Raw genomic sequence first — 12,330 nt, 5'->3', positions numbered from 1 at the left:
GAGAGAGAGAGAGAGAGAGAGAGATGAGAGAGATGAGAGAGAGATGAGAGAGATGAAAGAGGGAGAGAGAGAGAGAGAGAGACAGAGAGAGAGAGAGATGAGAGAGAGAGAACGAGAGAGAGAGAGAGAGAGAGAGAAGAGCTATGAAATTAACTTCTTTCCCCAGGCAGCTCGATATTTACTGGAGTAGTTAATAGTTTGGAGGAAGGCAGTACTTCAATAAATCCTAATTAGTTTCTCATTATTGGTAACATTTTCATGTCAAAAGTATATCTGTGTGTCAGCTGGGTCAACTGTATTTCTTACATACCTTCAAAGAGTTCTCAGTTATAAGTATTTTGTCTTGCCCATTTATCACTATATGGACAAAAGCATGTGGGACAGCTGACATTACACCAACAGGGACGTTAATGATTTATGAAATATGGATTTTAATTTTTATTTTTTTCACTTAAAAATTCAGTGTGTATGCCTAAAGAAAAGCTGAAAGTACATGTATAACCTAAAGAGTAGAAAATAAACAACAACATCAAACTATAATAAATTACATTAATTTTATTCTGCTTTTTTTCTAGATCTAAAGCCTTATTTGGTTCCGAACAGTTTCATCAGGTGATTTAAATTTGTTTTAATTATGCTATAAAACCTTGGTAACTGTGGTGACTCTCTGAGAAATCGAAACGAATTAGGATAGGAATTTTTGTGATGGCAGTATGCATTTTTCACAACCCTTCCCATAATTTATTTTGACCGCAATATCATAAGTCAAGCTAAATTACACATCGTGTTGCTCGGTTCACATGGACATTTTATGCCAACTTTTAAGTACTACTGGCTATCTGACATTAAAAAAATTAATCAACAAGTAACTTCTCATCACGGACTATTCAGAACGGTCTCTGTAGTAACCGTGTCAGATGCAATCCTCATCTTAATTCATTTGTTCCTTTAATTATACACATAATGTTGTAATTGTATCGCATATATATATAAATCTTGTCTATTTCAATCAGTTTGGTGTTGTCCACATCTAAAGAACATGACTGTTCCGAATTGTTAAAAAATAAATAAATAAATAATAAACTCTAAAATAATACAGTGTTTTAATTGCACTGATTTACCTGAAAATCAAGAGCGTCTGTTCTGTGTATTTTGTGTACGCTTTGGCAAAATACTAAATGAAAGATTTACCATTTTTAGAAATGATTATTAGGTGATAAATATATGCTTATAAATTGAATAGTTCTGGTCCTTGATTCTGATTGGTTGAGCTGCGTTCGAAGCTGTTGTAAATTACTCTACAAAGCAACATACAGTGAATTTACAACAGCTAAGGGGGTTTTAGGCATTTCGCGTCGTACCTAACAACGCCCCTTAGCTGTTATAAATTCACTGTAAACCACGGCTTCACGGGCTTCTTGCTTTATTTTGAATTGTTACCTGAGCCCATAAAGCACAGTGCCATCTGGATGGAGACGGATCATTCTGTTCTTCACTGTCACACCATGTACAAACGACTTCTTGTCGTTTAGGAAGTATGTGTCTGGCACCCACAGCTGATCGGCTACCCGGTTATCCAGCGTCAGGTTAAGAGGAATCTCAGAATAGGACAGACGCTTGTCTCGCCAGGCTTGCTGGAAATACATAGTCAGTGTGTAGTCCTGAAAAATAAACCATACACAGAAGAAAGATAAATGGGTTACCAGGTCTAAGGGAAATATCACAACATCAAAGAAAGGAGGGTATATTTTAAAATCTTTTGGGGATTGATATTACATGACTGGCTTTACAATTTGATGATGCAATGTTAAAAGCACAATAGTGCACATCAGGTTAAAAATGAGTGTTAAGGGGCTGAGATCTATAAGGAAAACCCAGGAGACGAGTACAGGTATAATGAGAAAGGAGAGCACACTGAACAAAACAGTATATTAATTAACCTTTTCAATCACTCTTTAAAGACAGAGTTCACCCCAAAATGCCCTCATGTCATTAAAAACCTGCATGCTGATAATTTTGGACTGTCGAATATCTCATTAACCTTCAAAACTGCAATGACACTTTTTGCATAAGCATTTCGAAACACAAAGCATGCATCAAATGTTCCTTATTAAATGTAAAAAATAATAATAATAATAAAATTGCAGCAGACTCAATGCTTTCCTTGATATTCTCAAAAGTGTAAACACTGAGCCTTCCAGGCCCCATCAAAACATTTAGAGTGGTCCACTCCGATCTGTCAGTCTCTTTCCAGCTCAGCCAATAGCGAGAGTTTGGGGCGTGGCTACTGTAGCAGGCTGAGCCAGAGAGTGTTTAGCCATGGCTGACGCGTCACATGAGAAAAGAAACTGAGATTTGGTAAGAGAAATGCATGGTATAATTCAGGTACAACAGTAAAAGAGCTAAACATTTATTGTAAGATAATCTGAACTATTTGCAAATAATATATATTTTTCAAAAATATGCACATTTGTGGTGCAAAGATGGAGTTGTTCAATTGACAATACAGCTTTCCCAACACAAAGATGTTTGTGGTGCTGGCATGGCCTGCTGGTGATGTGTGATGTGTGATGTGATGTGACATGTGGCCAAGTATGGTATATATACAAGATACATGAATGTATTTTATAGTGTTTTAAATAAACGAAACAATGAGTTTTCAACCCCCTTTATGACTGAGTGCAGGTTTGTTGGGGGCATGCATTCTAAGGTTAAACATCTTGTCTGTGAGATTTATAAATAAATTATCTAAAAATAGCACATATGTTAACTTATTTGTTCTTTTGCGGCCTGCTGAAAATCCTTAACCTAACTTGTTTGCTTGTAAATCTCTAACTATGCTACACTATCACCAACACTTGTGTTCAGTCTTTTTGTCACCTTCATTTCTCGCATTTAGCACAGGTTTTGCATTCATTCAATCAATCAGTTCCAAAAAGAAAAAAACAAAGCCTGGGCTAATTGAAAGAAAACAAGTTGATAAAGGATTGAATCCAATATTTGGTAATAATATAGCAGCGTCATACCCTGTGTGAATAAAGTCAATTTTATTCAAGTTTCATTCCAATGAGATAACATTAACTAGAATTTTTGGGAAAAACTAAATTCAAAATGACTCGCAACATGAGGGTTAAAAAAACATTTCAACAATGTCTAAGACTGTGCTAGATTTGACAAAGACACCAAAGCTTTGAAAGAAAGGGCAGGAGTATTGAATATCAAAGTATCGTGTTGTGATTTATGACAGTTCACCCTATAAATGACTAAAGTTAAATGAAGGTAAACGACGTCTCATTTCTTTCTCCTACATGCTGTGCCTGTGTGAAGCATCCGCTAATGTCTTTCTGCATGCACGCTCTGTGCAGTCTATTATTATATGCAGTGGGTGTCAGGTATGAGAGAATATGTGCGCTGATGTATTCATGACCATGCGCTTCGAGCAGCGGGCGTTCTGCATGTCGCTGTGGACGATTTCTAGGTCCTGCTGTTGCCTGAGACGAGCTGTCGTCCACGGGAGCCATTATTATGCAGCCCACCTCTCCCCCAGCCTCATCTATTGATGAAAATGAGATATAACAGAACCCTCTTCACGTCCATGGATCGATACTGATATATTTTGATGAAAAAAAAAGGATAGCAGAATTGAGGAAAATAATGGATATGATATTCGTCTGTGTGTGTTGCTTTTGATGAAAGAACATTTGTTCAGGTCTCATTGCCTCAGTGGCAATGGAACATGTTTGAGGTTGGTGTATGTGTGTGAATGCTTGTGTACACACACACACACAAACACACACACACACAAACACACACACACACACGCACACACACACACAAACACACACACCACCCTTGGACAAGGACACCCCTGAGGAGGCGATATCCCATCTCTACAGGAGTGACCTGCACCGGCGGGGTCCGCATGAGATGATGATGATGATTCATTGACAGACTCTGATGACTGAGTGAGAATTTTTATTTTTTTTAAATAAGTTTAATTTTGTTAACATTGTTAGTTCATGATATGCATTAACTAATGTACTGTAAATACTAAGAAAAGAAAAATAAATATTTTTTTCACATTTCAATTTGTATAAAATAACTACCGCGCTGTTTTATTACCAGTGCCAAGAATTGTTCTTGTGTGCCGACAGATCTAATAGCATGGCATCTCTGTCTCGTTGCCAGAACAAAAACAACTTTTTCGGTAACACTTTTGAATTGGGAACACATATTCACTATTAATTAAGAGTTTTCCCTCAATAACTTCTAATAACTCCTTAATTTGCTGCTTATTAATAGTTAGTAAGGTAGTTGTTAGTTTAGGTATGGGGTAGCATTAAGGATCTAAAATATGCTCATGCAGAATAAGGCATTAATATGTGCTTTATGAGTACTAATAAACAGCCAATATGCTAGTAATATGCATGCTAATAAGCAACTAGTTAATAGTGAGAATTGGACCGTATAATAAAGTGTTACCAATCTTTCTTATAATTATATTGTTATAATATAATTTGTTTTAGCTTGACTGTCCCTGCTCACAGTGTTGGGTAGTAAGTGATTACATGTAATCTGGATTACGTAATTAGATTCCAAAAAAATATGTACTTGTAATTAGATTAAATTACATTTTAAATTACTCATAATCAGACTTCAGTTACTTTTTTTTATCGTTTACATATTATTCACACAAGTCTTTGTCTTTGGAAGGCTTTTGTCTTTCAAACACATTAAAATGTTTATTAAAAGCACAAATTCACGTTATTTCTTATTTACATGTAAAGCAGGGTTTCCCAAACATTATCAAAACACAGTGGCTAAAAACGCCCACAAACAAAAAGCTTGAGGCTGTTATTACCAATATTTAAATAACAGCCTCAAAACAACAATGCCCAGTTTTTCTCTTGTTTGCTAAAGTGCAGAAAGCAGCAGACTGCTGTTTTATTCTCTAGGTAACAAAGAAACCGGCAAGAGACGCTGGCATACAGTATTTAATGCCTTTAGTTCTGTATGTGATGCTTCAAAGGTTTTGTGTGCAACAAAACATCCAGCGCTCTCTAAATATTTTATTAACATGTAAGTTCTCTCTTTCAACCACACCATTTTGCTGTTAAAAAAAGAGAAAAGTTTTGTTTTTATGTATTCCTTAATGTAGTCCTTATGTAGCCTTCCACTGTACAGATTTGAGTATTTCAAGTAGGATTGAATGCTATATCATATGACAAAATGGTAACGCTTTGTAATTTTGAATTATTTGCAAACTAGTAGTTTGTAGTTAATTCTTATTTCATAAATTGAACTCTCTACATCGTTAATACTTTAATAGGCACATGTGAGTACATGTGAGTTCTTCATTGTCATTGTCATTTCCAAATTATCATTGTTAAAGAAATATATGAAAATAGTCAAGTGAATTGATACATTTTTATGCTTAATTAAAGTGTTTGTAAGCATTTTAGCTTAATGCATTTAATGTCTAATAAAGTGTTGTTGCCTTTAATTTAGTATTTCCGTGAGCTAATATAAAGTGAGAAGGATTGAATTCTAATAAACCATTAACAACTACTTTTCGACAAGATGTTAACAAAGGATAATAAAGCATTATCTAACTCTTTACATATTAGATAATTAAACAATAACAATTGGTTAACTACTATGACAGTTAATGAAGAACTCTTTGTAAATATCATTCATTTTTAACAATGCAGGGAGTACAGTTTATTAAAAAAATGAATTAACTAGTTGAATTAATTGGCGATTGAGTTTGGGTCTGTTCCTCGCAGTAATATGGATTACACACTCTTAAAAATAAAGGTGCTTCAAAAGGTTCTTCAAGCGATGCCATAGAAGAACCATTTTTGGTTCCACAAAGAAGCATTCAGTCAAAGGTTCTTTAAAGAACCATCTCTTGCTTACCTTTTTATAATCTGAAGCACCTTCTTTCGCCCCAAAGAAGCTTTTGTGAAACAGAAAGGTTCTTCAGATGTTAAAGGTTCTTTATGGAACCATTTAGACAAAAAGGTTCTTCTATGGCATCGTGAAGCACCTTTATTTTTAAGAGTGCAGTGCACAAATAAAATTAATTTATTTTGTAATTATGTTGTGTTTTTGGTATTTTATGGTTCTACTGTCAGTCACAGCATGTCGGAGAAAACACCTAGTGTGTCCCACAGCAAACAAACTAAATATTACATGATAAGTAATGGTTAAACGATTGCAGAAATGTTACTCAAGGGTTTAAAGTGCCGTTTTGTTTAACTTTATGTAATACAATATAACAGAAATGTTAATGTCGCGATTTCAACATTCATAGGTATTCATTTGTAAGTCTTTAAAGGTGTTAATACGTAAATAATTTACATTTTAGGAGTTGTCAATGCGTCAGTATTGTACGTTTAGATGCTGCAAATATGTCAGTATTGTATGTTATAGTGTCTGTACACACATAAGTAAAATTACGTTTGGTAGAACCACATTTTACGTAAAATACATACGAGTTCTACTGAGATTACGTTGCACATGCAAATGAGGCCTATGCACTTTACCAAAGAACTTGTTTGTTAAAAAGTCAAATAGTACATAAAATTAGTTAAAAAAAATATAGCATAGGTGCTTCGTGGACATAAAGTACACTATACTCACTGCATCTCCTGAGAATATCTGCGGTGCTCAGAAGAGAAGAGAAAGAGTGAACACTCTTCACGTGTACATGCTGTGAGAAGAGAAGCGCTCATGCCTGCTCCTGAACATCTGAACATATACAACAAATCAGACAGCCATCAACGGATTTTCCTCTGTCTGTTCTTCAAAATATAATCTAATATGTATGCAAACGCATGCAACTGTGTCTAAGCAATGAGACTCCTTGTCAAGACAAACAGGTCGCCCGCCACTGCGCAATACCCACATGTGGCGGCTGTGAACAATGTAGCCTATAAATGCAAATTCAAAACTCATCTGTTTAGCTGTGCATTTATTGAATGAGCACTGCAATGTTCGAACTGATTGCACTATATTTTATGTATAATCGTTTTCTATTCTTAACTGTTTTAAATTCGTTTTAAACATCTTAAATACATTTTTTAATCATTTCAATTTTTTTTAATTCCTTGTTTTATTGTTGTGATTTTTTTTCTTTTGTTTATGTAAAGCACTTTGAATTACCATTGTGTATGAAATGTGCTATATAAATAAACTTGCCTTGCCTTGTGTCACGAATCCGATCCATGAATTTCCATCCACTTGCCACCAGAGGTCGCCCTTCCATGATATAGACTCTCGCACCACACAGACTGTTACACATCACCCTGGACTACATTTCCCATGTTCCATTGCACTGATTACACTCACACCTGAAACCAATTACACGCTCACCTGAATGCTATTACACACACTATATAACACCTACCCTGATCCTGCTCTAGTCGCCGCGTATTGTTCTGCATTTTTCACTCCCCAAGTGTTAGCTGCCTTACCGAGCCATTCCGTGTTTTCTGTTTTAGTCTCGTGTATTGTTTTGTGTTTATCCCTGTTTAGCGGATAGCTGCCTTACCGAGCCTGTTTAAGTTTTCATAGATTTCTTAGTCTAGTCTTAGTCTTGCCTTGTCTGTTTTCCTGGTCTCTGATTCACGCCATGTATCTTGGATTAACCCTTTGCTTGCTGTTTCTGACTCTGTTTGCCCCTGCCTGGACCTTTGCCTTCTACCTGGATTCATCTTTTGCCTTGCCTTCGATATACCTGTTTGCCATTGTCTGACCCATGCCTGTTAAAACCACGTCTCTTAATAAAAGCTTGCATATGGGTCCGCATGTCTCTCGTCTCATAACACCTTGCCTTGCCTATTTAATGTGTAAATTAAGGGATATTAAAAACTAAGTAAATAAATAGAAAAAAATACATACGCGCACGCAGTAATGTCATGTTAAGCAGTATTTTAGGTGGTTTGTGTACTTTTAGTGTTTAATAATATTTTTGGTTTTAACCGTATTAACTGCGGTATATAATTTGCAGGCTGCACACGCAGGTGTGTTCAACTGATAAAGTAAATAAACCTTCTTCAATGCTGGCAAAAACAATTAAAAGCAAAAATACCAAATTCCCAGCCTAAAATAAAATAATTAAATAAAAATAGTAAAATAAAATAAAACAATCAATAGAACAAAAAACATTTGTATTTAATTTTATTTAATTTCACTAAAATCTGCATTTTATTATTGGAAATTACAGCTTAAGCAATGTACCATGTGTATATTTATTTAATTAATAATTTTTTCCTTCAAACACATAACACAGTAGTTTTACTAGTTATGAAATGCCCCAAAGAATAAAAACACTACAGCAGATGGCTGCATAGGCAGTGTGGCAACACCAGTGTCACTATTCAATAAGGATTTAATGAGTTAAGACAACCAGAATGATGAAAACACCACGTTCACACTCACACTGTAATTTTCACCTCTGTAACTTACACCAGTCAAAGACACAATTAGGATCTGAAAAACAATCTTTTTTTTTGACGAATGTGTGTGCCATCAGGAGCATGTGAACGGATCAGCGGAGGGCTTTATTTCTCCCTCGCACACTACTACTATTAATCTGCTAAAAATAAACACAGGCAGGGGTACAATTTCCAACATATATCGGCACACCAAAAAACTGCATAGTGGCAGGTCTCCTTTTCTCATCACAGTAACTGTGTGAAGCAGCTTTATATCACATGAGAGGATTGAGCCATACAGATTCATGAGGACTGAAATCTTCACAGTTTCCTAAAAGCCATCATATCTTGGTGTTAAATTAACACACTGTGTATAAGGATTTAGGGCAGTTCACCATTAGTCAGGTGGCAATTGGATCAAAACTAATGTTTAATCGTGCCTCCATATGCATTAAGATGCATTGCTTGCAGTAAGCAAAAGGCTGTTCTGAATTGTTTGTGTCATTACCATTTCATTGCATCCATTACTAAAAATATCAGCGGAGCCTATTAAGCTACAAGCTAGCCAAGCATCATTTACTAAACATCTCTCTCCAATGCATCAGATCATCATTTACAAATCCTGTGGAAAAATCTATCTTAAAGAGATGCCCTGACAGTCATGTGAATGCATGTATGTGTGTATGTTTTATATATTTATTTAAAAAAATAAAAAAAAATCCTAAAAGAACTTTAATTCCGGCAAGGACAAATGTATTCAAACCATGGATTTTCCAGGGTTGAAAAAATGTATTCGATTGTACTTTAAATCCATGGTCTTACGTATGCAAGAAACTGGGTCATTATGACAGCAAGTATTTGATCATTACCATAATAATTTAAGTTTACACAGGATATATGAGTTATCTATGAGATCTGGAAGCATCTGGATATACAGTATTTGTATCACACTCAACATTTTCTCTTCAAAGTGTAAAATGTGAAGTCAGACTAACGCTTGATTTATATAGGGCTAAATAAAATATTCTGCCTATATGTGTCTAATTTTTCTTAATCCTTAACTGATATTGTTTTCCTTTACCAGGCTTTTAAAGATTATATTTGAAGTTTTTTTAATGTCAGACAGCATTAGAGCAGAACAGAATTTGCGCACAAGGATAACTAATAGCTTGCTGAGACTTCCAGTTACGGCGAGGTGCTAAGAGTTCGCAACTTTTCAGGTCTGCTGCTAGTAAGTAATCAATCCTACAATACAAACCAGAATTGTATTTAAAGCCAAGCAACAATGAATATGAGACAGGGAATTAAAATGTCATGCAAAGATGGCAAAAAAGACAAGAAAAAAAAACACTTAATGAAAATGAATACTCCGAGGTTGAAGAAATTAGCGACGCCATGGCAACTGTGGAAGACGGCCCTGATGAAGGAGATGTAGTAACTTCAGGCGAAAATAACAACCAAGATTTCATGAAAGCCATTATGTCCTTGAAAAGTGGACTTTATAAGAAAATTGATGGTGTGCAAACAGCAATTACAGAGGTAAGAAATTAGATACAGGAATGCACAGGGCGCATAGCACATGACGAACAACGTATTTCTGATGCTGAAAACAATGTTAATGGGCTAATATCCAAAGTGAGCACATTGGAAAACACCGTTAAAACTCTTTCAAACAAAGTGGAAGATTTGGAATGCAGAAGCCGACGGAACAATGTGAGACTGATGGGCCTACCGGAGAAAGCAGAGGGCCGGGACACGGTTACATCTCTGGAGAAGTGGATACCAGAGGCTCTAGGAATGGAATCACGGAAGACCTTGGTAACTGAGCGGGAGCACAGAATCGGCACTCTGACGAATATCGACTCGCGCGTGACACGCCCCGAGGACACAAGTTCTTGAACTTCAAAGACAAGGAGTGAGTATTAAAGGCAGCCAGAATCAAAGAGAATGTTCTTTACAACAACGAACAGGTCCGTTTTCATCCAGAATTCTCCGCTGGTATACACAAGATGCAGCACAACTCTGAAAAAAGCTGCGAGACAAGGGGATTCATAAGCACAGAGTCACGGCTCCTGCTGACACATGGGGAGAGACCCTACACCTTCCAAACTCCAGCTGAAGTAGACAAATTTGTCCAGTCTTTTTGAAGGATCAAGACGAACCTCCAGATGGAAGAGGCTACTACATCAAGGCAAAATTGGTTCATCCATTTTATATTATTTTCACACAAGAGAACATGACAATTGTTGCATTAAATATGACTGTGTCTCGTTTTATTTTACACTCTCATGGCCAAATAAGTGTTTATTTTCATGGCTATACAAACAATTAAAAACGGACGTAGGGTGGAAGGGGAAAACACGGCCATGGTTCACATTCAAATACTGGATAGTTTGAATGGCCCACACACGGGACGTTCAACTCATCACGCACTTTACAAAGCCAATAGTTCTATTATTTGATTTCTTTGATATTTTTTGTCTACCCTTCAGCTTAGGCCCCAGGCTTGTCATTATTTGTTACGTGCCTAAACGTTCCAATACAAATAACCCATTACAAATGCTGCATAGTTCACTACAACAAATGAAAGATTATTGGTTGGTTAGTATTCAGTAAGAGCAGAGAGAGTTAAAGAGGAGGAAATAATTAAAAGCGAGAGACAGGCGGCTCTTCGTAATTCGTGGACCCGTCTCGCTCATAAACTAATAGCTTGCTCTATAAGTCATGGACATCCAGTCGCATTCAAACTACTCTCTGGCCGAATACAATAGATTTGTGTGAGGTACAGAGTAAATTTCAAGTTGGTAATTGCTAAAAATCTTCTTCTGATTCTGATAAATGCACTGGCACCAGAAAACACACACGACAGAATGAAATGATGCAATTTCAAATTAAGTAAACGAGCCAGCCGTGCCATTGAAAACAATTTCCTCAATCATAAATACAATAGAATCAATCAATTAACTCCACTAAATAAATATTCATAGATTAAACAAGGATTAGTAAGCATTCATACTTTGTGATGTTGTTCATAGGTAAATGATTTAGGTTTTAGATGCTGTCAATACTCCAGTATTATACGTTTCAGTGTCTATGCAAAATTAATTAATTGTATGTGTGGCAGAAACACAATTTATGTCAAATTAATGCATATTCAGAGCTAAGCCCAGACCTTTGTAGATGCACGCCATCCTTTAATTAAATATTCAATACAATATACTTCTTAATCAATGTTGAAATGTTTCCTTTATGATATATATACTGTATATATATTAAATGAGTCTTGAAATATTGGAACTACAACTAAAAATGTCTCACTAACCTTAAGTCTCTGCCTCATACATATTCAAAGTTACTTGAAAACTATAAAGCTATAAAAGGTTGTTTAGTCATTTCCTCCTTATTAGTGTGTAGAAGCCATCTAAGATGTTTGAATTCATCCATAGAAAATTCTCAGTAGACTTCTAATGGCTTGCACAAGATTTGTGTTTATATAGCACGCTACCCGGCGGCTGGGAAAGAGCTGGAGAGTCTGATTAGAGATTATCATTTAGTACCAAACACAAGATGAAAGCACAAACACCTTGCAGGCCAACAATAATGGCTTCGATGACCAATTTATTTCCAACGCAAAAAAAATTATTTCTAAAAATCCTACCATTTAGCTTTGATTATATTCACAAATGTCTTGTAAATAAATTAGCAAATACCTCTCAAGCAATTAGTTCATGTGCTTAACAAATAATTGTGCAAGTTATCCAGTGACCTTCAGTAACAGTTGATTCTGGACAAAAATATTTCAAACCTGGAACACCTGGGGTGTGTAAAGTTATTGTTGTTTTCGTGTTCATTAAAGTTTGCTCATATAATTCCCAAATCTTTTTTTTCA

General features: G+C 35.8%; 1 protein-coding gene across 1 annotated transcript in view; it reads right to left on the bottom strand.

Annotated features, from left to right (window-relative positions):
• Positions 1-3,521, bottom strand: part of LOC107562899 (gamma-aminobutyric acid receptor subunit beta-2-like) — a 54,770-nt gene extending 51,249 nt beyond the window's left edge. Inside the window, exons 1-2 of the mRNA XM_016247653.1 lie at positions 3,309-3,521; positions 1,458-1,661 (exon numbers count right to left, since the gene is read on the bottom strand). Coding sequence (XP_016103139.1) covers positions 1,458-1,661; positions 3,309-3,521 — 417 coding nt within the window. The remainder of the gene's footprint in view (positions 1-1,457; positions 1,662-3,308) is intronic.
• Positions 3,522-12,330: the final 8,809 nt, after the last annotated feature.

Source organism: Sinocyclocheilus grahami, unplaced genomic scaffold (assembly GCF_001515645.1).
Source record: "Sinocyclocheilus grahami isolate Dianchi unplaced genomic scaffold, SAMN03320097.WGS_v1.1 scaffold847.1, whole genome shotgun sequence".
Lineage (NCBI taxonomy): Eukaryota > Metazoa > Chordata > Actinopteri > Cypriniformes > Cyprinidae > Sinocyclocheilus > Sinocyclocheilus grahami.
This window is presented reverse-complemented; position numbering and strand designations above follow the sequence as displayed.